The following is a 27,771-nucleotide window of genomic DNA, read 5'->3' on the forward strand; positions in this document are numbered from 1 at the left end:
TAACAACCCTGAGATCAAAATCTGACACCAAAAGTCAGACACTTAACTAACTAAGCCATGCAGGTGCCCCTCATTATTCTTTTCTGGTTAACTCTTCCACTCTGACCAGTGACCATTTTAAGACTTTCACTCACCTCAAACTTCCAACCCCATTATCTCCATACTTGGAGTCAACAATCAACACAAGGACACTCCCCCAAGCACACCTACCCTTCCTTTGCCCTCCTGTTACAACAGGAGAAGTCCCTACTATCTAAATTTCTCTATAAATGCACCCTCTCCTGTAGGCTGTTTAAGGACTTGCTCCATCTACTCCATCTCATATTTTCAACCTCTCCCACCCCACTAGCGGGTTCCCCATCAATTTTCCCTCGTGTGTGTGTAGCAGTATAATACACATAACGAAAAATAAAATACAACAAGTTTACCATCTTAACCATTTTTAGGTGTACAGTATATTAAATACATTCATAATGTACAACCACCACCCACCACTATCCATCTCTTGGATCTTGCAAAACTGAAATATACCCAAGGAGAGGGGTAAGGATGGGGTGGTGGAGAGGTGGACTCCCCACTTGGCTCAGAGCCCAACGTAGGGCTTGATCTCATGACCTGAGCCGAAACCAAGAGTCAGATGCTCAATCAACTGCACCACTCAGGGGCCCCAAAAAAACACATTATATTTGACCCCTCAACAGCATTTAACAATATAAACAGTCCCTTCCTCTAACCATTCTTCTGATAACTGAAGTGACACACCACACTCATTGGTCTTCCTTTACTCTGGCCATTGTGAGTGTTCCTCATAGCTCTGTTTTGGGTCATTTCTTCTTCTTTCTCTACTGTGGGGAATCTTGTTCATTCCTCTGGCTTTCTTTCTGCTGACAATTCCAAAATCTATACCAAGACCCAGTTTTTGAGCTCCAGGGTTGTAGAAACAACTGCCCACATGGCACTTGCACTTGGGATGTCTTCAAGGAACCATGTACTCAATATATCCAAAATTGAACCTATCATCTTGTACTACCACCAAACATCACCACTCCAAAAAACTCATGTTCTGCTCTTGGCTTTTCCTTTATCTCATGAAATGGCATTATAATTGTCTGGCCTGAGGCAGAAATCTGGATTCATCAGGAACTTCCTGCTCCCCAACCAATAATCACCAAGTCCTTTTGTATCATCCAATGCTATGTAACACATCACCCCAAAACAATAGGTCAAAACAACTTAGTCTGGTGGCTCTCCTGGTCTCTCCTAGGCTCACTTCCGCAGCTGTATTCCCCTGGCTGTTGTCTGGGCTCAGCTGAAACAGCTGGGTTCCTCCACATGGTCTTCCATCTTCATAATATGGTAGATGGTCTCTGGGTTTTAAAAAAGGAAAGCAGAAGTTCTAAGTTCTCTTGAAGCCTTGGCTTAGAACTCCCCAGTGCACTTCTGTCACATTCTTTTAGTCAAAGCAAATCACTAGGCCAGCGCAGAGATAGTGGGGAAATAAATAGCTTCTGATGGGAGTCGCTTGAAATATCTGTGGCACCACCTTCTATCAGGTTGAACCAAATGAAATGGGACTGTTGGACAGCTGTTGACCTATAAAAGTGGCACTTTCAGGATGTGTTTTACAGAGAAATTTGCTAATGTGTTAACAAATGAAAACATGGAATATGTTTTACACATATTATCCCCAATCACTTTTTCATACAATTTTTTTGTACTCATTATAAACTACTCTTTAGACCTTTGTGGGCCAAATACAAACTTAGTCTGGCTCCTGCCATTATTCTTATTTTCTGAATCCTTACACCATCCCTCTTCCCATTCCCCTCCCGTTGCTTCCTGCACATAGAGGCAACATGAAGGAAAAGGAGTTCCTACAGCAGAGCCACCATCCTATCAGGCCTACTCCTACCACTGGCACAAGCAGTATAAATCCCTGTACCCATTCACCAGAAGAAATGACGCCAAGAGACAGGTGTGTCCGTGAGAGATGGTCAATTTGTTGATCACTAGTTCATTCATTGATTTCATTCACTAGCTAATTCAACAACTGTTTAAGGTGTCCCTGCTCTGGGTGAGATGCTGGGGAACCAAATGTGAACAGAACAGGTAGGATCCCCACAGGATTCGCCATTGAATGATGAAGCTGAAATAATCATGTGATCAGGTAATTCCATGGAAGATGCAGTTTAAGCTCACCTAGGCCCAAAGGGCTAATTAGAAAGTGCCCCAGGAAGGGGTCCCAGGAACACTGGCCCTTCACTCTGCCCTTAGTTTTTGGTTTTCTTGCCCAGTGCTTTTTGAAACTAGGTTGCCCTGAATTCAGATCCTAGATTTGCCACTCATTAGGTCATATGATACCTTGGAAAAGTTTACTTCTCTGAACCTTAATTTCCTTATTTGTAAAATGGAAATAACGGTAGAGGGATCCCTGGGTGGCGCAGCAGTTTAGCGCCTGCCTTTGGCCCAGGGCACGATCCTGGAGACCCGGGATCGAATCCCACGTCAGGCTCCCAGTGCATGGAGCCTGCTTCTCCCTCTGCCTATGTCTCTGCCTCTCTCTCTCTCTCTCTCTGTGTGACTATCATAAATAAATAAAAATTAAAAAAAAAAAAAAAGAAATAACGGTAGTAATGTTTTGAGAATCCACTTAGGTGATACAAGTAAATTGTGCAGAATGCATTAAAAAATGTTAATGCATTAGGTTCTCATTGCCCAGTCTAGGTGAATCTAACTTAGGGGAGGAAACTGTCTAGTCTGCAGTTTCAGGAGAATGTGTCCTTCTCAGTCTCTGGTCTGGAGAAGAGTGGGATTCTCAGTGGCTTCTGGCTGGATGCCTTCTTTTTGGAATATAAATGCTGAGAGGGAAGTGACAGCCTCGACAGAAATTCCTATCACGCAGAGCTGCCCTAAAACAGCTGGCTGGTTTCATTATCCCAGGTGGACCTTCAGCCTAGACCTCCCTGAGAGCACTCACCTGGACAAAGCAAATGCCCACCAGCCTTCCCGTAAGTACAGGTGGGGAACTAGAAAGAATTTTCAGTAAACACCCCACATTGGGTGTAGAGATTACTTAAAAATAAAATATTCGGGGCTCCTGGGTGGCTCAGTTAAGGATCTGCCTTCAGCTCAGGTCATGATCCAGGAGTCCTGGGATCGAGCCCTGCATTGGGCTCCCTGCTCAGCAGGGGAGTCTGCTTCTCCCTGTGTCTGCCCCTACTCATGCATTCTCTCTCTCAAATAAGTAAATAAAATATTTTTAAAATAAATAAAATCTTGGGGCGCCTGGGTGGCTCGGTCTGCTGGGCGGCTGCCTTCGGCTCAGGCCATGATCCCAGGGTCCTGAGATCAAGCCCCACATCGGGCTCCCTGAGGATGGGCAGCCTGTTTCTCCCTCTCCACCTGTGCTCTCTCTTGCACACTCTCTCTTTAAAAAAATAAAATAAAATAAAATAAATAAAATAAAATAAAATAAAATAAAATAAAATAAAATAAAATAAAATAAAATAAAATAAAATAAATAAAATAAAATAAAATAAAATAAATATATATATAGAATTTTTCTATTACCCAGGAAGGTCCCTTGTGTCCTGACTTTCCCTCCTCCAGATGCATCACCCACAGATGATTGTTCTCACTACAGATTTCCCTTTTCCTATTTTTTACTTGCATATACATGCAGTATTGCATCTCTTATGTCTGACATCTTTCCTTCAACACAATGTCTCTAAGACTGACTTTACTTCATCATGTGTAGTTTATTCGTTTTTATTGCCAAGTAGTAATTCACTGAATAAATATACCATAATTTGTTTACCCATTCTCCTGTTGATGGACATTTGGGATTCCCGTTTGGGGCTATTTTGACGAAGTTTCCTATAAACATTTGTACAAGTCTTTCTGTGGACGTATGTTTCATTTCTCTTGGATAGTAACTAGGAGTAGGTTTGCTGGGTCACAGAATAGATGTAGGTTTAACTTTTTGAGAAACTGCCAAACATACAAAACCACTATGCCATTTTACATTCTCTGCAGAAGCTGATGAGAGTTCCAGAGGCTGACAAAATTTCTTTGATTGACCAAACTCCAGTTAGGTTCTTGAACCTTCTCCTAAACCTGTCTGTGCAATTCTTTGTAAAATCCAATTTTAGCAAGAACCCCCCACACTTGGTATCTGGTCACCCTCAGTATCTGACAGGGTCTTCATTGTTGCACCATCCCTCAGGTGACGTCTGATGTCTTACCTTTCATCAGAAGAATTCTGTTAGGTTAGCTTAACTAGAATTCCCCTACACCTTGATGTTTCCTCTTAGTAATCTTCCTTCCACTGACCACTCTCCACCACCACCACCACACTGCTCAGCTATAAATCCCCTCTCACTCATATTCTATCTCACCCTCACTGGAAAATACCATTGCAGTGGTCCCCATATCTATCCCGAGTGCCTCACCATCTCTAGCCATGTCACTGAGTATTTTTTTTAACAGTCCACGTTCTTATCAACACATGGCAGGTCAATATTTAATTTTAGCCATTCTAGCTTTGCGCAGTGGTATCTCACTGTGACTTTGATTTGCATTTTCTTAATAACCAGTGATTTCCAGCTCTTTTTTATATGCTTCCTGACCACAACGGTGTCCTCTTTTGCAAAGGTTTCAAGTCATTCAAACATTCTGGCATAAAAAATAATTAATTAATTAAAAAAAAAACCATTCTGACATAAAGGTTACAATAAAAAGTGTCCTAAAGTAATACATTTTGAACTAAAAAATCTCTATTAATTTACTCAACCACACATTAAAAAAATATTTATCAAGAGGCTACTATGAGTCATGAATTTTTCTAGATTCACAAATTAGCGGTGATCAAGACAGATAAGATTTTTGCTCTTGTTCAGAGAGTTCATAATCTGGAGTGGGAGGCAAAAAGACAAAAAGCAAACAGCAGGATTTTTGATGGTATGGAGATGCTGAGTATCAATAAAATGTTGGAAACAACTTCTATCCATCCCCAAGGTGATAGGAGGAGGGGAGGTAGGTAACTTATGTGATATGAGTTTGATGGACTATTATAATGCCATGGAACCAATAATCACAACATGAAAATATACTTAGTCATAGAATAAAACGGTGAGATTTAAAACTGTACGTGCACTTTGATTAGGTCTACGTAAAATACCCATACTTTGATGCATATGGGCGAAAACTGGGAAGACCCAGGAGAAAAATAAAACCCTGCTGTGTGTATTTCAGGAGTGGTGGACTGACGGGGCCCTGAGGGCTCTGGGTTTCGTTTTGATTGTTGTTGTCTTACAGGCTACCGCGCGTTCTTAACGGCAGAAACCGGCGTCTACGACATTCTCATAGGACTTACCTTCGTCTAAGGCTTTAGAATTCAGAGACACGTGATAGGCTTAGGCTAAAACATGGGTTACTTCAGTGTGAAGTACGGCAATAAATAAAATAAGGACTAAGAATTTGACCTCGCAAAGCCCAGGGACTTCAAGGCACGACTACGTTGCTCCCGGGAAAGTCTGAGGAAGACGCGCGGTGGCGCACGACCGGAAGAGGCGACGCCGCAGCGCAGGCCCGGAGCGGCGCGGAATAGTGACGCATGGCGCCGGCGGGGGGGAACTGACGTCACTTTCGGCACGGCCGCTTCCGGTCCGCGTGGGGGAGGTTCTCGCGCAGCCAGCGGATTCAGGGCAGGTGTTGGCGCGCTTGCGGTGGGTTTTTCAGCGAGTCGGCCTCCCTTCCCGCCGGATCATGGCCACCGACTCGTGGGCCCTGGCAGTGGACGAGCAGGAAGCGGCTGTCAAGTCGGTCAGTGTCTTCAGCTCCCGCGGGGCGAACGTAGCAGGGGCCCGAGCGGCCCCTGAGGCGATCCCCGGGAGCTCCCTGGGCTGGGCAGGCTTGTGGCCCACACTTCCCTAGAGTTTGCCGCCAGGAATCCCTATCCTGGTTTTGCGCCTGGGGCGGAAGAGACCGAAGTCAGGCTTGTTTTGTTCATCTAGGCCAGTTAAAGACTTTTTTGCCCTGTAGCAAAATTGTTCCCACTTTATATGTTTTCTTTCTTCTGTTGCACCTCGTTCTGGGGGAGATTGTAGGGAAATTTAGACGCTGATTCTCTTGTTTATCTGTTTTCTGAGTGATTCTGTGCTAAACTTTTTTTTTTCTAAGCTTTGTGCTTAACATGGTTGACAGTTTGTAGCTCTTGGCAGAATAACAGGTTCAGGTTTAGTGTTTCAATCTACTGCACAAGTCGGTGGGAGGCCCTACAAATTGTTTCATTGATGTTTGAAGTGACATTTAATTTCATATATTGGCTCTTTCATTAATGAAGATCCATTCAGCTGGAAGGTAATTAGAGTGTAAACTGGCTTTCTGTTTTTTTATTTCAGTTTGTTTAGTGATGATGCACTAATGATTTTAATAGTTTGTGTTTGGTAGTCTGAAGTCTTATGTAACTTTTTAATGGATAAGTTGCATTTCTTAGGCAGTCATCCTTAATTGCATTGGAAGGATTCTCAGTTTGTGAACAAATATTATGGGTTAAATCCAGCAGGGTATAGGAAGAATCTTTATGGTCTAGTTCAGAAGGTGAGCATGTGGGAAGTGCTGTGAAAATAGTAAGAATATCGTGATAAATGATCTCTGAGTGGGGAGAGGACTTTATAAGTAGAAAATGGGGAAATTCCTTGTGAAGAAGCTTACATTTCAAATGGATATTAGAAAATGAATCATTTAAGATAGAAGTGAATGACATTTTAGGAGAAAATGCACAAAGGTGCTGGACTTGTCTAGAGAGCAAGAATTGGAACTCATTTTTTTGCCGCAGCCTAAGTTTACCAGTAAGTGGTAGAAGCTGTACAGAAAATACTGTAGAGTGTACTTTGCAACCTTAACTGAGAACTTAAAGAAGAGAGACTTGACTTGTTTGATTTGGTGATTTTTCGGGAGGATATTGACATGATTAGATCTGAGAACTGGCAAGATTTATTGAACTCGGAGAATATTAGGAGTGATTCCTAAGGAAAGGCAATCAGTATGGAAGTTACTCTAGCCTAGAGAAGGGCATATGTTGTTGAGTGGTGGAAGTGACAATGAAGGGACGGATTCAAGAGAGAATTGTGGCGGTATAAAAAGTAGGATCTAGGAAGATGAAGTTACTGTTTATAGTCAGGAGCCCACCAAGCAGTATTAGTAAAATGCTAATATCAGAACTAGGGAAATGCGAGGATGGGCAGATATGCTATGGAGGATGGTGAGTTCAGGTTTGGCTATTCTGAAGTTGAGGACATCTTGGTAAGTAACTGTGTTGGGAGCCTCCAAGAATAGTCCAGGTTCAGTGATTTCCTGGGAGAATTCACAGGACTCAGCATATAATTGTATTCACAGCTATGATTTATTACAATGAAGATACAAAAAAATTAGCAAAAAGAAAAGGCACATCTAGCAAAGTCCAGAGAAAACCAGGCACCATCTTCCAAGAGCCCTCTCCTAGTGGATTTACACATTCAGCTTAATTAGAGTTTAAGTCCTGCAGCAGCTTATTGTAACAACACATGTGAAGTATTGTCAGGGAAGCTCATTAGAGACTCAGTTCTCAGGGTTCTTATTGGGGGGGGGCTGTCACAAAGCCACCTTCTCCCTAGCGTGTACCAAAATTCCAGACTTCCAGAAGGAAAGCAAGTGTTTAACATAAATTACATGTTTTTACAAACAGTTTAGGCATAACGAACTGCTCGTCAGTTCTAGGAATAGTGGGAACCCTTCTGAAGTTCATGTCCCCAGATGCCAGACAGGGGCCAACCTTGCAAGCTGACTCTTCTAAGGACAGGAAACTGTTAGCTGTGCTGGTTTTCTGCATAGCAACTATGCAGCATTTGAAAATGTGGCATTAGAGTTCAAGAGAGGAATCAGGACCACTAATGAAACTGGCTGTTTTCCATAAAGAAATTGTTCTTTTTTTTTTTTTTTTTTTTTTTTTTTTTTAATTCAGAGAGAGAGAGAGGCAGAGACACAGGCAGAGGGAGAAGCAGGCTCCATGCAGGAAGCCTGACGTGGGACTCGATCCCGGGTCTCCAGGATCACACCCGGGGCTGCAGGCGGTGCTAAACTGCTGCGCCACCGGGGCTGCCCTCCATAAAGAAATCAAAGAGTATCACAAAGGATAAGGCTCTGGCACTGTAGGAATCCGACTGTGGATTGGGGATTCCAGACTGTCATGTTTGCGTTGTCAGCCCATCCCAAGATTAGTTGGCTTCTGCAGATTTCTGTGTATTAGCCTAAAAATGTGGGTTAATCAGTGGATAAGTTCTGGTATAAAATACCTTCTCTGTTACAGGCCAACCTTCCTATTGGCCTTCAGGGAAAGGGTGTCCATCTCCAGTAGTGTGTTGATCTGATTTTTCTCTGGAAGACCTGGTTTCTGAAGAGATCAGATGAATATCCCCACTGTGTGAGGGTAGACTTCCTTTTCCCAAAGACCAAGAACAGTCAGTTGAGGGGAGGGGGAATGGAGGAGGAAATATTTGTCAACGCCCTCAGGAATCATTGGTGGTCATCATAAGGATAATGAAGGATTACATCAGTTAAGGGATCATGTTGGGGGCAGGGCTTGGGGTCCAGGGCTTGGTTTGGGTTACTTCTCTGAACCTGACAACATACCTTTACAATACTCTTTCTATATCAATACCCTTGCTCTTAAGAATACCTTGAACATGGAAAAATAGTTTTCATGAGATTGGAGACTTCATTATGAATGTATAAATTATTGCTCGGCTTGCATTTCATTTGCAGCTTAATAAGCAGGTTTGCATTGACCAGGACTGGTGACCAAAATAAATTTAAAAAAAAAAATCCTTTGGTTCCAGTTTCTGAAATATTCTAAATCAGGAACATGAATTTGTTCATTCTTTCATCATAATAACTCGTTTTACCTAACTCCTAGTGGAGGTGGTTGATAAAGCAAGAAAGCAGGCTATAATTTATTTGCTAAATACAAAAATAAATATGTTAAGAAAATAATGGTAAAAAATTTATTTGCTAAGTGTTGCATTAATACAGCATGGGTTTCAGGACTAAAAAGAAAGCTGAGATACTTACATAGCATTGTTCTTTACCATATGTAGAAGGGAACTGTGAATACATGTGCCATTGAAAGACTATCATAGGTATGTGATGAAGGTGGATGTTCTAGAAAGCGTAAGTTGGAAAACTAGAGGTTTGAGACTGTTGTCAAACTTTCTTCCCATTTGCTCTGTTTAGTCCACCCTTGCCCCCTCCTTTTTAAGGTTCTTGAAGATGTGAAATGAGGTCTTCGCCCAAACTTGTAGAAATTCTGCTTGAGCAGGACAACTCCCTGAATATAGGTGCTGAACTAGTCCTGCTACACTTTCACTAGGGAACTTCTCTTTGCTCAAGAGACTTCCTTTGATTGGGTCATCTGCCTAACTGTGTTTCCTTTTATTCCCATTCAGATGAGTAATTTGCAAATCAAGGAAGAAAAAGTCAAACCAGATACCAATGGTGAGTCACTTGTAACTACCTGGATACAAGCTACACATACTCTTCTGCTTTGCTGTAGTAGCTGCAGTGTGAAAAGGCACTTTCATTTAGCGTAATATTTGGCAAATGACAGCACTGTATTTGAGATCCAGTAAATTAAGTTGCATTACCAAAGAGAACACATTAGTTTTCCAAATCTTTTTTTAATTTACTTATGATAGGCACACAGTGAGAGAGAGAGAGAGAGAGGCAGAGACACAGGCAGAGGGAGAAGCAGGCTCCATGCACCGGGAGCCCGACGTGGGATTCGATCTTGGATCTCCAGGATCGCGCCCTAGGCCAAAGGCAGGCGCTAAACCACTGCGCCACCCAGGGATCCCAGTTTTCCAGATTTTATCTTTTTTTTTTTTTTTAAAGATTTTATTCATTTATTCATGAGAGAGACACACAGAGAGAGGCAGAGACACAGGCAGAGGGAGAAGCAGGCTCCATGCAGGAAGCCTGATGTGGGACTCGATCCCAAGACTCCAGGACCATATCCCGGGCCAAAGGCAAGCACTAAACCACTGAGCCACCCAGGGATCCCCTCCAGATTTTATCTAGTCTCAGACTCCTACAAGTGTTCGTTTGATAGTATTTCTTTAAGCTTTTTATTTAATTTTTTTTAAAAGTTAATCTGGGCTCAAAACTTAAAAGTCTAAACAGGGGATCCCTGGGTGGCGCAGCGGTTTGGCGCCTGCCTTTGGCCCAGGGCGTGATCCTGGAGACCCAGGATCGAATCCCACGTCAGGCTCCCAGTGCATGGAGCCTGCTTCTCCCTCTGCCTATGTCTCTGCCTCTCTCTCTCTCTCTCTCTGTATGACTATCATAAATAAAATAAAATAAAAAATAAAATAAAATAAAAAAATAAAAGTCTAAACAGGTGAAAGGCTTCCTTTTTCTTCCAGACTGTCATTTACCCAATTCTTTCTCTCTAATAGTTTGCAAGGGCTGCCCATGCCAAGTGTCACAAACTGAGTTGTTTAAACAATCAATGTATTATCTCATAGTTCTTGAGGCCATAAGTGAGATCAAGGTGTCAGTGGGGTTGGTTCCTTCTGAAGGTTTCAGAACTTACATTCAGGTCTTCAATCCATTTTGAGTTATTTTTTGTGTGTGAGTAAGATAGTGATCCAGTTCTATTCTTTTACATGCAGTTGTCCATTTTTCCCACCATTTATTGAAGAGACTGTTCTTTCCCTCTTGTGGATTTTTTTTTTAAAGATTTATTTATTTATTTATTCATGAGAGATACAGAGATAGAGAGGCAGAGACACAGGCAGAGGGAGAAGCAGGCTTGCCACAGGGAGCCCTGTGTGGATCCCAGGATCACAACCTGAGCTGAAGGCAAGACACTCAACCCATGAGTCACCCAGGCATCCCTCTTGTGGATTCTTGACTCCTTTTTCATAAATCAATTGACCATATGTGTGGGGGTTTATTTCTTGGCTCTCTGTTCTGTTCCACTGATTAATGTGTCTGTTATTTGAGTACCATAGTGGGGTTTTTTTTTTGGGGGGGGGGTTGTGTTTTAATTATATAGCTTTGTAATATAGTTTGAAATCAGGGAATATGATGCCTCCAGCTTTGCTTTTCTTTCTCAAGATTGCTTTGGGGGAAAAATTGCTTTAGTTCTTTAGGATTTTTTGTGGTTCCATACAAATTTTAAAATTCTTATATTTTGGGGCACCTGGGTGGCTCAGTGGTTGAGCATCTGCCTTTGGCTCGGGTCGTGGTCCTGGGGTCCTGGGATTGAGTCCCCCATCAGGCTCCCCACAGGGAGCCTGCTTTTCCCTCTGCCTATGTCTCTGCCTCTCTTTCTCATGAATAAATAAAATCTTTAAAAATAAAAAAAATAAAATTCTTCTATTTCTGTCAAGAATGCCATTGGAATTTCGATTGGGATTGCATTGGTTCTGTGTATTACTTTTGGTATATGGACATTTATTCTTCCAATCCGTGAAGAAGGAAAATCTTCCTATTTGTGTCTTCAGTTCTTTCATTCATTAATGTCTTACAGTGTTTAGTGTATAGGTCTTTCACCTCCTTAAATTTATCCTATGTATTTAATTATTTTTAATGCAATTATAAATGGGATATTTTTTCTCTTTTTGATAGTCGTTATTAGTATACAGGAACACCAGATTTTTGTTTATCAATTTTTGTGTCCTGCAACTTTACTAAATTCATTTATTAATTCTAACGGTATTTTGATGCCATTTTAGATTTTTTAAATATACTATCGTGTCATCTGCAAATATTGACAGTTTTACTTTTTCCTTTTCAAGTTGGATGCCTTTTATTTCTTGTATCCATGTACATTTTATATAATTATTGATATGGAGGGTTTAGTTAATCAGTTTTATATTTGATTTGTCTCATAGTTTTTCTACCTCTTTTCTTGGCTTTTGAGTTAATTGACTATCTTAGAATTCAATTTTAATTTATCTGTTGATATTTTGGCTATACTCTTTGCATTATATTATGAGTGTTTTATAGATTTCTTATAAGTCTTTCATATTTTTTGTTTTTAGGTGCAGGATTTCATCTTTTTAGTTACTATAATAAATAAGATCTTTTCAGTTATATTTCTGCATTTATCAAAGCTACTGATTTCTATTTATTTACTTTGTACCTAGCTTTTTTATATTTTACTAAGATATGTTATTTTGTAGTCATTTTTAAATTGATAATTAGTTTCATAGGCTTACAATCCTTAATCCACAAAAAGTGATTGTTTTACCTCTTAATTTTTAATATCTTTATTTTCTTTCTCATGTCTGTGTTTCCTAAAATAATAGTATATTTTAAAATAGGATAAGCAAGTCAGAAGCAATATATTCTAATCACTCTGAAGTTAGCCAACATATCTAGAAAGTTGAAATTTTTAAAATTTCTTACTAAGAAAAAGAAATTTTCTTCCTAAATAAAAATTTCTTCCTGAACAAAAACCCATTAAATATAAAGAAATGCCAAATACTTAGATTTTGATCACGTATGTAAGATATAGTATTTATGTTGTCACACCTTTTGGGTAGGTTTGATATTTGCCTTTCTTATGATGACACCTGTTTTCTTGTGTAGGTGTTATTAAAACCAGTGCTACTGCAGAGAAAGCAGAAGAAGAGGAAAAAGGTAATTACTTTTTAAAACTCTGTAGCAAGAAGCAGCATATGACCCAAGGTTTGCCTTTCTGGAGTTAGAGGCACTAGATTGAGGAGATGAGGAGGAATCACAAAGGAGATTGAGAAAAAGCAGTCAGTGAGATAGAAGGAGAACCAAAAGAGAGGAATATCCAGAAACCAGAAGAAGGAAGTGTTTCAAAAGTAGGTAGTCAAATATAGGTAATAAGGTGATTAAGAAGTTATCAAAATGGAAAAAAAAAAAGTTATCAAAATGGGCTGTTCACCTGATTTAGCAGTATAGAAGCCATTGGTGTACTCAAGAAGGGCCTTCGAGGTCAAGTGCAGAGGTTAAATACAAAAGCCTATTCAGTGTACATTGAGCAGAAGGGGAGGACAGCGAGTGGGGACAGTGAGTATAGACAGCCTTTTCAGGGAATGTCCCATAAAGGGGAGCAAAGAAATGGGGCAGCAAAGAAATAGGGATGGGAGGATAAAAGAGGAAGCAGGTTTATAATGAGATGTTAAAATGTGTGCACATGCGAGGGAGAATGTTCCAGTGAAGGGGGAAACTGATAATGCAAGATGGAGTCAATGTTGGGAGAAATATCCTTGTAGGCAAGAGGGGTGGGACCTGTTGTATCAGTGCAGGGGTTAGCCTTGAGCACAGGCTGTTCATCTCAGGTTTCCAGAGGGAACATAGAGATATGCACCCAGATGCGGGTGGGTGTGTTACTGCAGTGTGTGGAGGCACTTCTGATCACTTGTACTTCTTTGTGAAGGAAGACACAGGCTCATCAGATAAATGAGAATGTAGAGGAATGAGAAGAGAGGAAGGTAAAAGTGGAGATCTAAGAAGAGTGAGTGGAGAATAGAAACATGAAGACTTAGAGGGCAGGTCAGCCCATTTGAGTCTAGTGGTCAAGAATTTTTTTTTTTTTTTTTTAAGATTTTATTTATTTATAAGAGACACACAGAGAGACAGAGGTAGAGACACAGGCAGAGGGAGAAGCAGGAGCCTGACATGGGACTCAATCCTGGGATTCCAGGATCATGCCCTGGGCTGAAGGCAGGCACTAAACCGCTGAGCCACCCAGGGATTCCGTAGTGGTCAAGAATCTAGTGAGATCTGTCAGTGTGGTTGTTTTTATCCAGCCAAGCTCAGTTGCCCAGGTGCTGGTGCAGAGACAAGGAGAAAGATTTCATGAGGTTGGGTTTGCCAAATGAGTATGAAGACAACCTACTGGTTTCTTCCTGACAGAGGACAGAGCTGCCCAGTCCTTACTCAACAAGCTGATCAGAAGCAACCTTGTGGATAACACAAACCAGGTGGAAGTCCTGCAGCGAGATCCAAACTCCCCACTCTACTCAGTGAAGTCTTTTGAGGAGCTTCGGCTGTGAGTGTCTGTTCCCTGGAACAGCTGTTCCTTGTCGGTCCCTCCTTTCTAAAACTTAGCATCTCAGAGATCTTTTGGGAATTTTACTTTTTATTTTTAAGAATCTTAATGTATTTGCTTCTTTGACTAGTTAATAATTCACGTGATTTGAAAGTGAGAAAGTATGAAAAAGTTTACGGTGATGGTTTCCCTCCCACCCTTGTCTCTTGGCTACCCAGTTCTCCTCCTCTTGGGAGGGATTTTTAAATAACAGCGATTTATTCATCATAGCTGAAAGTCTTTTTTCTTTTATGCTCTTAGAACTTTCAATAAAATATTGGCTGACAGGTGATTTCTGGATGTCAGGAACATTTCTTATTAGGTAAGCCCTTTTGTTAGACTACAGGGTTTACGGTCTTAAGAACATTTTATCTGCTTTTACATAATCAAAAGAGCCTGTGCAGGATTCCCAGTACCTACAGTGGAAAGCAGCCTTGAATATTCCAGAATTAAAAAAAAAAAATATTCAGAACCCGGAATTAAGCCACAAGGGATAGCATGTTTACAGCACTGTACTAAGAATCACTTCTAACTTCTTTTTATTTTGAAGGCAAAATTCTGGAAAGTCATACAAAGTTTTTTGTTTCTCTCAGCATATTAGTAAAGAAGTGTTTGTGAATCCTTGGTTTGTGTACAGACTATTATGCTGGGTGTCATGAGTAACACAAGACATAACTACTGTTCTTGCTTCCTGCCAGGACCAGAATCATGGACGGAAAATAGCTGGTGAATGAGAATGTTGTAGAATTAATAGATTCTTTGCCTTTATCAGCAAAATCTATCATATGCCCATTGTGGGCAAATAGAGTCCACATTTTGTCAGCTTATTACCACTGCTTTAGACTGAGACATTTAAAACATTAGAGCTAACTAAAACCAAATCAAGTCATCAGTGAACTGATAGCTAAGTTTTTTAAAGTGTAACTTTTTTTTTTAATGTTTTCAGGAAATTGTATTTTTCTTCATGTATTTCCTCCATCAGGGGCTTCATTCAGCAAGTCTGTCATCTCTGCTTCTGTTTATAAACTATATCAGGGCAGTGTGATATGCTTTTTTGTTTCCTGAAAGCACAGTTTGCTTTTCCAAGTATTGATGCTTTTTAAACCCCCTTTCATTTAAAGGACTTCAATCCAACCAGTGAGGAACTGTCCTCTCTGAAAAGTCTAGTTCTCTCTGATTTAGTCATTGTTGGCTAGGCTAGAGGAAACAAAGAATGAAACCTAAGTTGCCTTGATTTGTTTTGTACTTAAAATTTTTTAATTAATCTGCAAAATAAGAGAAAAATAATGAACCCCTGGAAGCTCTTGGATCATTCAGATCTTCATTCAGTTGTGACTTTGTTTCCTTAGCAACCAAATCAAAATCTGCTGAGCTTCATAGCCTTTTCTTCAGAAGACACCAAAAGTTATGCTTTCAGAGGTCTTTGTATCTGAGAACCAACATATGCTGGAAGAATTTGCCCTTTAGAGAGCCTGTTAACTCCAAGGAAGGCTCAGAGAACAGAAGTCTTAACTTGGTTTGACTCTTCTTTACAATCTGGTGGGATTTTTTGTTGAATACCTTGTCAATGTGGAGGTAGCAGAGAGCTTATCGTAAATGTGATGAAAGAGCAACTTTAATTGATATTTGTTGTACAGCTACTTACATGAGCTGGTGCTTTCCTATTCTTGATTTTTGACTAGACATAATAATTAAATATGAGCGTTTGTAAAGTTCAGTATGGTAATTGAACACTTCTACCTTTTTACTTTAGATCAGCTTACTAGAAACTAGCTGAATCAATTTTCTTACTTCTTGATTGTCCTGGGTATTTACATAGCTGGCTTTGGAAGGACCATAGATTACAAAATGACTGTGGATCAATTAACATCTGCTCCAAGAAATTAAAACTGACTCTCGTTCCTTAAAGGGACATCTAGGGACACCTGGGTGACTCAGCAGTTGAGCGCCTGCCTTTGGCCCAGGGCATGATCCTGGAGTCCCAGGATTGAGTCCCACATTGGGCTCCCTGCAGGGAGACTGCTTCTCCCCCTGCCTGTGTCTCTGCCTCTTTGTCTCTCTCATGAATAAATAAATAAAATCTTTAAAAAAAATAAAAAGGAAAAAATAAATAAATAAATAAATAAATAAAAAGGACATCTATATTTTAGTGGTATAGTAAGCAGTATATTTTTAGATGTGTTTTTTATTATTCATTTTATGCAAATTATAAAATTTATATGAATTAATACATACCACTCTTGCAATATCCAGGGAACATTTGTCATCCAAGGCCAGTCATATTTGTGGATCTGCTGAAAGCATGAATATCTCCAAGAACAAAAGTTTGTATTCTCTGAATTGAGTAAGAGTTGCAGATTAAAATTTAGTAGAGAAAGATGATGGCTTGGTTTCATTTTAGGTATTTTTTAAGGCATTGGAAAAATATGTCTGACAAAGATAGGAAGTGTTACTCTTTGTTAGATTTAGGGAAAGATAAAATTCTAAGCCTTTAAACAATTTGAACAACTAGGAATCTATCCTTTCTCTCCCTGGCTTCCTAGGAAACCACAGCTTCTCCAGGGAGTCTATGCCATGGGCTTCAATCGACCATCCAAGATACAAGAGAACGCATTACCCATGATGCTTGCTGAGCCGTGAGTATGCAGACCTCAAGTGTACTTCTTCAGGATTTGATTTAATGTCCTACGCTAATAAACTGTAATTATTCTTGAGAACAAGATGGCATGTTTGGGACAGCATGTTTCTTCAGGGAAACTTGAGCAAGTACAGAGAGTCAGTTGGAATTTGGTACAGTTTCTTTCTGCCTTTCCCACTTAACAGTAAAAACTGATGGTGGGGGGGAATCCCTGGGTGGCTCAGTGGTTTAGCGCATGCCTTTGGCCCAGGGCGCAATCCTGGAGACCTGGGATCGAGTCCCACGTCGGGCTCCCGGCATGGAGCCTGCTTCTCCCTCTGCCTCTTTCTCTCTCTGTGTCTATGATGAATAAATAAAATCTTAAAAAAAAAAAAAAAAAAAAACTGATAGGGGTTCCTGGGTGGCTCAGTCGGTGAGCTTCTGACTCTTGGTTTCAGTTCAGTCATGGTCTCCGGGTTGTAAGATTAAGCTCCATGTAGGGCTCCTGATAGAGAAGGAAGCACCTAGCTGGCTCAGTTGGTAGAACATGCAACTCTTGATCTCAGGATTGTGGATTTGAGTTCCATATTGGGTGTAGAGATTACTTTAAAAAATAAAAATAAAAATCTTTAAAACAAAACTGAAAGAGAAAGCAAATGGTATTCTATGCAATTTAAAAATCAGAATTTTTTTTTTTTGAAGATTCATTTCTTGGGACGCCTGGGTGGCTTAGTTATTAAGCATCTGCCTTCGGGGATCCCTGGGTGGCGCAGCGGTTTGGCGCCTGCCTTTGGCCCAGGGCGCGATCCTGGAGACCCAGGATCGAATCCCACGTCAGGCTCCCGGTGCATGGAGCCTGCTTCTCCCTCTGCCTGTGTCTCTGCCTCTCTCTCTCTCTCACTGTGTGCCTATCATAAAAAAATAAAATAAAATAAAATAAAAATAAGCATCTGCCATCGGCTCAGGATGTGGTCCTGGAGTCCCGGGATCAAGTCCCACATTGGGCTCCCTGCGTGGAGCCTGCTTCTCCCTCTGCCTATGGCTCTGCCTCTCTCTCTGTCTCTCTCTCTCATGAATACATAAATAAATAAAATATTTTAAAAAATAAAAGATTCATTTCTTTATTAGCGAGGGCACACGTGTCAGCAAGCACAGGGAGGGGCAGAAGGAGAGAGAAACTTTAGCAGAATACTCGCTGAGCTTGGAACCTGATGTGGGGCTTGATCTCATGACCCAAGCTGAGGCCAGACATTTAACCAACTGAGCCACTCAGGCACCTCTTAAAAATCAGATTTTAAAACTTTGAACATTTTTAAACTTACAAAAAAATGTCAAGAGCAATATTAAGAACATCTTAACCCTACCTGCCAAGAAATAAAACATGATCAACCTCATTGGCAGTTGAAGCCCCTATATACCCCTCTGTTCACATTCCCTTCCCCAACCCAAATAAGCATCATCCTGAAGCGGGTCATCATTCTCTCACATTTCTTTACACTTCTACTACATATCTATCATGTTCCTTAGAATTTAAAGAGTTGTTTACATATTTTTAGACTGTAGATAATTGGCATCATATTATATGTAATAACCTTTCTATTCAAATCTATTTTTTTGTTTAATAATAAAAATTCTATGTATTTCCATGACTGGTTTACATGAAGTAAAATGTGAACGTTCTCTCTAAAGGATGTTCAACTTGGTGTCTTGCATTTTCATAAAGAAGGGAAAGGGAACACACAGGGAGCCAAGCCCTGGAGATACATTATAGCTCAGCAGAAAATGTCTTCGGGGATTTGCCTTGGCACAGATTTTTCTCTGCCATGTTAATTTCCATGGGGCCCTTAGGGTATAAAACTAGGGCACTTTAGCTGTGCTGGAGTCTAGAGTGAAGATTTCCTGGTATGAACCCATCTAAATCATTATGTCCCTTAATATTTAAACAGTTTTTTAACAAAAAAAAATTTATCATTGTCCTTAACACAGAAAACGTGAATTAAAGAGAAAAGATTCCATATTCCTACCATCCAGAAAGAGCATTTTGACACTGTACTGTGTTTAATGAGTTTTCATTTCTGTCCTTCCTTGATCCAGCCCACAGAACCTGATTGCCCAATCTCAGTCAGGTACTGGTAAAACAGCTGCCTTTGTCCTGGCCATGCTCAGCCGAGTGGAACCAGCAGAGAGATACCCTCAGGTAAGGGCTGGAGGATCCCCAGGGCCCTGGCTTACCTGCCCTAGGAAAGGCAGTGCCATCTGGTGGGTAGTTAATGAGGGTGCCCCTAAAGGCGTCTCTGAACGTTTCCTGTGCCTCAGACTGTGGCTTAGGCAGAGCCAATTCATGCACTAGGCCACAACCTGGGGAGAATTTATTCAGAAGCAGCAGCCTCAAACAGTGGCTCTGAAGGCATTAACCCAGCCAGGGCTCTCTGCTGAAGGCTTGGGTCTACAGCTGAAGAGTGGGCCTGGTTGGAGAGGATGTGGTTCGCTACTTTTGAGTGGTAATAAGACCAGCATATTGTTCCTTTTGGGCCTGTTGTCTATTACTAAAAGGCTCTCCTAAACTCAACCTTTATGATCTCCCTGTCAGTGTCTGTGCCTCTCCCCAACATATGAGCTGGCGCTTCAAACGGGAAAAGTGATTGAGCAGATGGGCAAATTTCATCCAGAACTAAAGCTTGCTTATGCTGTTCGAGGCAATAAATGTGAGTATAAAGGGGTGAGACCTAAGCAGTGAGCAGGATAGGGTAGTTGGGTATTTGAATATTGAAGATGTGATGATGATGTTAAACTTTCTGGTTCACTTGACCTTAGGACCCACTGCATTGCTTTCAGCAAATCTGTTTTAAACTTGCTATTTAATAGTCCTTTCTGCTCTTAAAAGAGGATTTTGAGTTGTTAGGAAAATCTTTGTATGCGTCACAGAGTTGTTAAAGTCTGGTGTTCTTCACTGAGAAAATAGGATTTTGAATTCAGCATCCAGAATTCTGGAAACTACTTACTAACGAGGAATTAGTAGGTCTGAGGGATGGTAGGTTGGGATCATATCTCTTTGTTTAAAAATAAGCACAGCTTTAGTAAGAGTAAACTAGGAGTATATACAGATAACTTGGTCCTATTGAAAATAGAAATTCTTCTACCAATTTTTTCTCCCATGTGTTCTACAGAATGTAATGTAAAAAACAAGGACTAAGATGGAGATGAGGGGCAGGTAGAAAACTGATCATTAGAAAGCTATCAGGATATATAAAACCTCAAGTCATTAAGAAAAAAGCAAGCAGTCTAAATAGGAAAGAAGCCCAATTGAACAGACACATCACAAAACAAGGGATTCAGAGGGCCAGTAAATATGAAAAGGTGATCAATACACCTCATTTGTCATCAGGGAAATGTAAATTAAAACCACTATATGCCTCTCAGGTGGGCAAAAATGAAGAAGTCTGACAATACTAAGTGTTGATGGAGACCTACAAGAACTGGAATGCCCGTGTACTGCTGGTGGGGCGTATACACTAGTACTTTCTGGAAGCAGTTTGTCATTGCTTAGAAAAACTAAAAAGAGACCTCCCTTTCACCCAGCAGTTTGTAGTTGCCTGGAGCAATGGTTCTTGAACTTTTTGGTTTCTTACACTCTTAAACATTATGAGGACCCCACAGCATTTTTGTTTATACAGGTTTTATCTGTTGATATTTGCCATTTTGGAAGCTAAAATTGAGAAATTATACTTCTAAAGAATATGAAGAAAATTTGGCCTTTCTGATAATCTTAGGTACCTTTTTTAGGTGCTACACCAAAACATAACAAGTGGTAATTACTTAAGAATTAGTTCCAGTATGGAATCTGAAATCCTGTTACTGAACTTTTCATACTGTTAAATTAAAATACCTTGGTCTTTGGAAAATTCTGTCTTACTGAGTTACACTGATCTTCCAGATGTTGACACATCTCATTATACAAACTTTTTAAATTGTCTGCACAAATATTACCACCAAACTCATCAGAGTTTATAAAATCAGGAAACTCAAACTTAATGGCACATACAAGTCTACTAAAACTCTAATTCTACTTTTCTCTTGAAAGTTTAAATGTTACTGTGGCAGCAAATACAGTAGATTGTTTTCATTGAAGAAACAGCCTGTTCGTTTTCAAGAAAGTGGATATCAGATTCCCAACTTCATTTTCTATAGTTTATCGGTCAACTGAGAGAAATAACTAAGTTCAGCTCACCACACAGTCACAGAAGAGCTTTTCCTGGAGAAAACCATCATGCTTCAGCATGCAGCAAAACTACTTTATCCAAAAGTTTTTAGGTTGATTATGTAATTTGTGTGTTTATTTGATGTCTCACAGTGGTGGGTACATCTAAGTGTAGATACCAGAATCTTGTAACAACATATAACTTCTTAAGATTTTGTAATAAGATGGGACTTCACTGTGTATGAAGGATTAATAGATTAACTATATTTAATGTATTATTTTTAAAGGTTCAATTTTGACTTAGAGGCAGTGGACATTGAGAACTACATTTGAGTTAATTCAAAAATTTTCCAATGGATAACTGATGAATTTCTAATGAAAGGCCCTTCTCCTTAAATTAAATTTTGTTTTTAAAATAGTTATCCTTTCAACTTGTGAAGGTATTATGTGGTAGAAACTTTTTTCTCCCATATCCCCAACCACCTAGCTCTCCATTCTCTAGGCACTCAGTACTAACCAGTTTCTCATGTGGTGCACCAGAGATATTGTGTGGCTGCAGGCACATCGTGTGTGTGTGTGCGTGCATGTGTGCGTAAGTATGTAAATGTGTACACTTCATACATGTATATGTATTACATGTATTCGTTCTTTGCCTCTTGGTATACAAACTGCTTTGCAACTTTTTTTCACGTTTCATAATGTATTTTCGAGATTTTTCCTTATCAGTTCCTAAGTAGTTTTTTACTTTTCTTGGCATCATCCATTGTGTGTACCCTACTTTGCTTAATTAGTTACTGTTGAATGCCGGCATAGCCTTGCGTATTTGTTACTGTACACATGTTAACATACATACGGGGTTCATTCCTAATCATGGAGTATTGGTCACAGACTATGCACATTAGTAATTTTAATAGGTGGTTGTACCAGTTTCAACTCCAGCAGCTATAATTTGAGAGTAATGTGTTTTTTAGCACATGTACTTAGGAAGACTGTCTATATTAGAATGTTAACTAAAGCTCACTAGGCCAGGATCCTGGGACTCAAAACTACCAGTTGAAGAGAAAATCTGTGAACTGTGAGTGAATGTATGATGCAAAGTGAGTAAGAGTAACGCCAAGGAGAATGAGTAGGATAATGCTGAATTACAGGAGGAAACAGAAGAGAGACATGGCACTTACTGAGAATTCACTGCATAGGATTGAATCCTGACCACTATGCTGGGACATAGGTGCCATTGTACGACTTTAAAATAGAAGAATCCAAGACTTATGGATAACGCTCTTGTGTTTTGACATCTGGAATTAACTTGTTTTACTCACTCTGGAAGGATGGGCAAGGCTTTGATTTCCAAAACTGGTTTGCCATGGAAATACCCACGGAAAATGTCTTGTCTCCACAGTGGAAAGAGGTCAGAAAATCAGTGAGCACATTGTCATTGGCACCCCTGGGACTGTTCTGGACTGGTGCTCCAAGCTCAAGTTCATTGACCCCAAGAAGATCAAGGTGTTTGTTCTGGATGAGGCTGACGTGATGATAGCTACTCAGGGCCACCAAGATCAGAGCATCCGCATCCAGAGGTAGGAACTCTTGAGCCAAGAGGAACTTCTCGCCTCTTGATCTGCAAGTAAAAATCTTGTTCACTGTATCTCCTCCTGCTATATCTAACCCCTCTTCTTTCTCCAGCTGGGTTATTTGCTTTTAGAACCTTCAGAAGCATTTGTTTGATGGGCAATATCCTCGTCAGCACTGACCACGGGTTGAGGAAGGAGATTTAGGGAATCTAACACCAGCCCCGTCCCTGCCCCATGGCTGCTCTCGCCTCCTCCCTGCTGTTCTCCTCCCCCTTCTGCCACTCTCCTGGGCATGTGGATCACCCAACCCCGGGCAGCTGTCTTCTGTTCCTTCCAGGGAAAGACTCGGGATCATGCCACATACCTGGGTCTTCCCTTGCAGGATGCTGCCCAAGAACTGCCAGATGCTGCTTTTCTCTGCCACCTTCGAAGACTCTGTATGGAAATTTGCCCAGAAAGTGGTCCCAGATCCAAACATCATCAAACTCAAGCGTGAAGAGGAGACACTGGACACCATCAAACAGTATTACGTCCTGTGCAATAACAGAGATGAGAAGTTCCAGGCCCTGTGTAACCTCTACGGGGCCATCACCATTGCTCAGGCCATGATCTTCTGCCATGTGAGTAGCAGTGGCAGCAGCAGGCCTGCCTGGGGGAGGAGTTGCCCTGGAGGAGGTGCTTGCCCCTCCTCACAGCCAGCTCCAACTAGGTGCTGAGGAGGACCAGAGGCCCTGTGTGGCCAGAAAGGAATGGTTTATAAAGATGTAGGATAGTGCTGTCTTAGTATCCTAAGGTATACATGGCTTAAAAATAGAGTTCCTAAGGGACTGGCTGGCTCAGGCCATGGAGCATGCACCTCTTGATCTTGGGGATAATAAGTTTAGGCCCCTTGTTTGACCTAGAGCTTACTTTAAAAAAAAAAAATAGAGTCTCTATTTGTAGGTGATATGTTACTAGACAACACAAGAGAATCAACTGATAATTGTAGGAAAAATAAGAGACTAAATATAGTAGCTGGTTACAAAATTAATATAAGTTGTTTTCTAGTCTCAAACAGCAAATTTTTTTTAAGATTTCATTTATTTATTTATTTATTTATTTATTTATTTATTTATTTATTCATGAGAGACAGAGAGAGAGAGAGAGAGAGACAGGCAGATGCAGAGACACAGGCAGAGGGAGAAGCAGGCTCCCTGCAGGGAGCCTGATGTGGGACTGGATCCCGGATCTCCAGGATCACGCCCTGGGCTGAAAGTGGCGCTAAACTGCTGAACCACCTGGGCTGCCCTCAAACAGCAAATACTTAAAAAATAGAAGGCTAATAATTGATTATTTGTTCAATCATTTATAATTCAAGGATGTGTAAAACAGGAATGCACAAATAGATAAGTCACTATACTTTTTGCTCTGCATACAGTAACATAGTAACTTAAAAATAAAACATTGTCCTTGTGTCAAAAAAAAAAAAAGGAAGGCTAGATCCTATTAATAGGAAAAAAATCAAGAATAAATATTCAGGATACTTGAAGAACACTTCAAAAATGTTGTTAAGGAAAAAGAAAACAAAAATGATGCTAAGGGATATTAGAATGAGACAAATCTTACTCTGTTACTAGAGGACTTGTCATTGAAAAAGTTTGTTTGTTTGTTTGTTTTTAAGATTTTATTTATTTATTCATGGGGGACATACAGAGAAAGAGAGGCAGAGACCTAGGCGGAGGGAGAAGCAGGCTCCATGCAGGGAGCCCGATGTGGGACTTGATCCCGGGTATCCAGGATCAGACCCTGGGCCGAAGGTGGCGCTAAACTGCTGAGCCACCCAGGCTGCCCCTGAAAAAGCTTTTTTAGACTGTTACCTTCGGATTGAAAATTGCAAATCTCCAGAAAAGATGAAAAAAAAAAAAAAAAAGAAACTGAGCACTTTTATGCCTTTCACCTATTGTTAACATTTAGCCACTTTGCTTTTTATCCATGTGCTCACATGTGTGACACATCCGTGCTTTTTGGTTTTGGTGAAGTTATTATTTTTAATTTTTTGGAAAGATTTTATTTATCTGAGAGAGAGTGCACATGTGCGTGAGCATAGAGGAAAAGGGAGAAGCAGACTCCCTGCTGAGCATAGAACCCGATACAGGGCTTCATCCTAGGATTCTGGGATCATGACCTGAGCTGAAGGCAGACGCTTAACCAACTGAGCCACCCAGGTGCCCCTTAGTGAAGTATTTTAAAGTTAGTTGTAGAGATCATGAGAGTTTACACCTAAGTACTTCCCAAGAATGAGACATGCTGCTACATAAGCCCAATACCATTGTCTACCTTTAACAATGACATAATAATATTATCCCCTGTCTAGTCCATCCATATCCCATTTTCCTCACTTGTACCAAAAACCTTCTTTATTGTTTTTGGTTGGTGGTGTTAAATGTAAGAGCCAGTCAGAAATCATTGCACTTAGTTGTCCTGTCTCTCAAGACTCCTTTAACCTGGAACAATTTCCCCACCTTCTGTGACTCCAACATATTGAAGTGTCCAAGCTAGTAAGTAGTGTTAAGAATTTCTTTCATTTCTCCCCCTCGTGATTATATTCAGGTTAAATATTTCTGTGAGATAAATATCCAAGTAACATTGTTACTTCCTGTCACAGCATGTCATGTTAACAGTTTTAGGAAGTTTTGTTTTTTTTTGTTTGTTTATTTGAGAGAGAGAAGGAGCATGAGTGGAGTGGGGGGAGACAGAAGGGGGAGTATGCAGGAAGCCCGACATGGGGCTCAATCCCAGGACCCTGAGATCACGAACCAAAGGCAGACACTCCACTGAGTGAACCACCCAGGCGCCCCATCATTTTAGGAAGTTTAACCATCAGCTGGTAAGTTTCAGGTAGAGTCTTCTAGATCAAAAATATTCTTTCAGATACCTTGATTTCTCAAATGTTTCCTTCTTTGCAGACCCGTAAAACAGCTAGCTGGCTGGCAGCAGAGCTCTCAAAAGAAGGCCACCAGGTGGCCCTGCTGAGTGGCGAAATGATGGTGGAGCAGAGGGCTGCGGTGATTGAGCGCTTCCGAGAGGGCAAGGAGAAGGTGCTGGTGACCACCAACGTGTGTGCCCGCGGTGAGCAGAGAATCTGTCTGCCAGGCCCTGAGTAGCAAGGGAAGTCCTCCTGTATGGGGCGCTCTGCTGGTTCGGGGCGAGTCCACATGGGCTTGGTGCTGGCATTCTTTCCTGGGAGAGACTGGATTCCCCCAGCAGATGAGAATTGTCACAGAAGCCAGGGGCCCTGATGTGGTGGAAGGACAGGGACAGGCACCTCACTGGTCCAGAATGGCACCTTCTCTTTGGGGCCCCCAGTGAGGTTCTGGCTGCATTACTGATGTCCTAATTCTGTTGGCACCCTGCCAAAGTTGTCTTTCCCTCTGGATTCTGCTAGGTGCCCCTTGGCCCCAAATCCCAGAGCCAACCTGCCCCAGACTCTTCTTCCACATGAAGCTGGTATATGTTGGCCTTGCTTGGCTGGTGGTGATTTTTGTCTCCCTTCCTGACCTCTCCACCTCTTTCATGCAGGTATTGATGTCGAGCAGGTTTCTGTCGTCATCAACTTTGACCTTCCCGTGGACAAGGACGGGAACCCGGACAACGAGACCTACCTGCACAGGATCGGGCGCACGGGCCGCTTTGGCAAGAGGGGCCTGGCAGTGAACATGGTTGACAGCAAGCACAGCATGAACATCCTCAACAGAATCCAGGAGCATTTTAGTGAGTGCCTGGGAGTGTCCCTACTGGTGTGCCCTCTCCTTAGGGGCGAGTCCAAGGGAGGGGGTGAAGGGTAGATTCTCCTGTGGCCCCAAGAAAGGCCTTTGTCCCCAACACAGTCTTCTCCTTCCCTACAATAGGGAAGTCCTCCAAGACCACACCTGGCGAGTTTTCAGGGTCAGAGACGCAAATCACAGTTCCCCCTTGGCCAGCCTCAGGGGCCCGGGGCTCTGTCCCTTGCTCAGGCACTGGGAGTCTTTGGGCTTAAGTGAAAGGTCGCTGTGGCCAGAGGCATGGCCCATCCCTAGGCAGGGCAGAACCCTGTGTTTCCTCTCCCTGTGCCATGCTGTCCCTTCCCTAGGGGTGGATCTCTGTGGTAGCCCCATGTTGAATTCTCATCTTCCTCCCCAGATAAGAAAATAGAAAGATTGGACACGGATGATTTGGACGAGATTGAGAAGATAGCCAACTGAGAAGCTCCACCAGTCACCAGTGCCCACGCCTGGCACTCACTCCACCTGCACGGAAGACTAGTGCTTTCACGGCACAGGCCTCGACGTTATCACAAAGAGGAGGCAGAGGAGAGAGAAACTACCTACCTCATTTTAAATTACGTTTGGACTAGACAAAAATTGTGCAAATGATGGGGGAAGGTAGAAAAAAATTTTGCATTTTGGAAAATTTAGTGGTCCCACCCCCGCCCCCACCCTTTTAAGCCATAGTTTTCCCTATCTTTATAATAATCTCGTTGCTATGGGTAATTGCTGAGCCCAGGACTCCCTGCTTGTTTTGTTGCTGGGGTGATAGGACCGTTCTCCAGTTCCTGAAGAAATGGTAGATGTAGAGAACAGGAGAGGCTCAACAGTGCAGGCTTGTGAGCCCCACTGCACGGTTGGAGTGTGGGCAACAGAGACGCATGAGCTCTTCCCCTTCTCTGTCCCTGACCAGAGAGCTGCCACCAATGTCTCCTGTCCTTGGGGCCATCCTCCTCCTAAATCCAGAGATGTTCTGATCCCCCTTTACCTCCATTCTCTGTGCCAGAGGATGTCCCTGTTTCTCTCTGGGTGAGCATCTTAGCTACTTCTATAAACCTTCAGTTTGGAGAGAAACCTGGTCAGTGAATCTTCAGAGGGATTGGTCTGACAAGGGTAGATGAGTCCTTTGAGAATCTGGGCCTTCCTTTTCCTATAGTTGCTGTGTCTGCTCAGGCATTGGTGGTCATGGCAGCCAGGTGACACCAGGTGAGTTTCTGATCTTATCCATGGGGTGTCACACTGTGCCTAGAGGCAAGCAGCAGAGTTTGGAAGGGAAGTTATGACCAAGTGAAAACACTGATAATGCTCTTTATCTGTGATAGTGGACCTATTGGTTATTTCATTCATCTATACAAATAAGGACAGATAAATTCGAGCTATACCCATCATTCATTATGTTCAGAAATTTTAAAGTGATTATGAAAGGCTTTACTAATCATGATTCATTTTTATTTGTATTTTTCTGCTTATTAGACTAATATATGCTCATTGAAAAA

General features: G+C 41.5%; 1 protein-coding gene and 1 long non-coding RNA gene across 3 annotated transcripts; one reads left to right on the forward strand and one right to left on the reverse strand.

Moving 5' to 3' along the window:
• Positions 1-409: 409 nt before the first annotated feature.
• LOC125755036 (uncharacterized) lies at positions 410-5,615 on the reverse strand. Its single transcript, XR_007410509.1, has 2 exons — positions 5,375-5,615; positions 410-1,593 (listed from the first exon to the last, which is right to left on the reverse strand). It is a non-coding gene; the product is annotated as an uncharacterized LOC125755036 (long non-coding RNA).
• Positions 5,616-5,643: 28 nt separating this feature from the next.
• Positions 5,644-27,771, forward strand: DDX19A (DEAD-box helicase 19A). 2 transcript variants are annotated; one of them, XM_025426807.3, is made up of 12 exons: positions 5,644-5,823; positions 9,483-9,531; positions 12,634-12,684; positions 13,933-14,068; positions 16,651-16,743; positions 18,819-18,921; positions 19,315-19,429; positions 22,322-22,499; positions 22,876-23,113; positions 25,439-25,601; positions 26,052-26,243; positions 26,652-27,771. In XM_025426807.3, exons 1-12 carry the CDS (start codon positions 5,767-5,769, stop codon positions 26,711-26,713), a joined length of 1,437 nt encoding a protein of 478 aa, XP_025282592.1. In that variant the 5' UTR covers positions 5,644-5,766; the 3' UTR covers positions 26,714-27,771. The 2 variants fall into 2 exon arrangements, with proteins under 2 accessions (XP_025282592.1, XP_025282593.1); XM_025426808.3 differs by lacking the exons at positions 5,644-5,823; positions 9,483-9,531; positions 12,634-12,684 and adding an exon at positions 14,369-14,429 and having other exon boundaries at positions 13,931-14,068.

The sequence above is a fragment of the Canis lupus genome, chromosome 5 (assembly GCF_003254725.2).
Source record: "Canis lupus dingo isolate Sandy chromosome 5, ASM325472v2, whole genome shotgun sequence".
Classification (NCBI taxonomy): domain Eukaryota; kingdom Metazoa; phylum Chordata; class Mammalia; order Carnivora; family Canidae; genus Canis; species Canis lupus.

Excerpts from the sequence above, each read along its gene's own strand:
- DDX19A (XM_025426807.3), top strand. The coding sequence starts at position 5,767 with ATGGCCACCGACTCGTGGGCCCTGGCAGTGGACGAGCAGGAAGCGGCT. Across the intron at positions 18,922-19,314 it reads CAGCAGAGAGATACCCTCAG|TGTCTGTGCCTCTCCCCAAC; the intron begins GTAAGGGCTGGA and ends TCTCCCTGTCAG. Across the intron at positions 23,114-25,438 it reads AGGCCATGATCTTCTGCCAT|ACCCGTAAAACAGCTAGCTG; the intron begins GTGAGTAGCAGT and ends CCTTCTTTGCAG.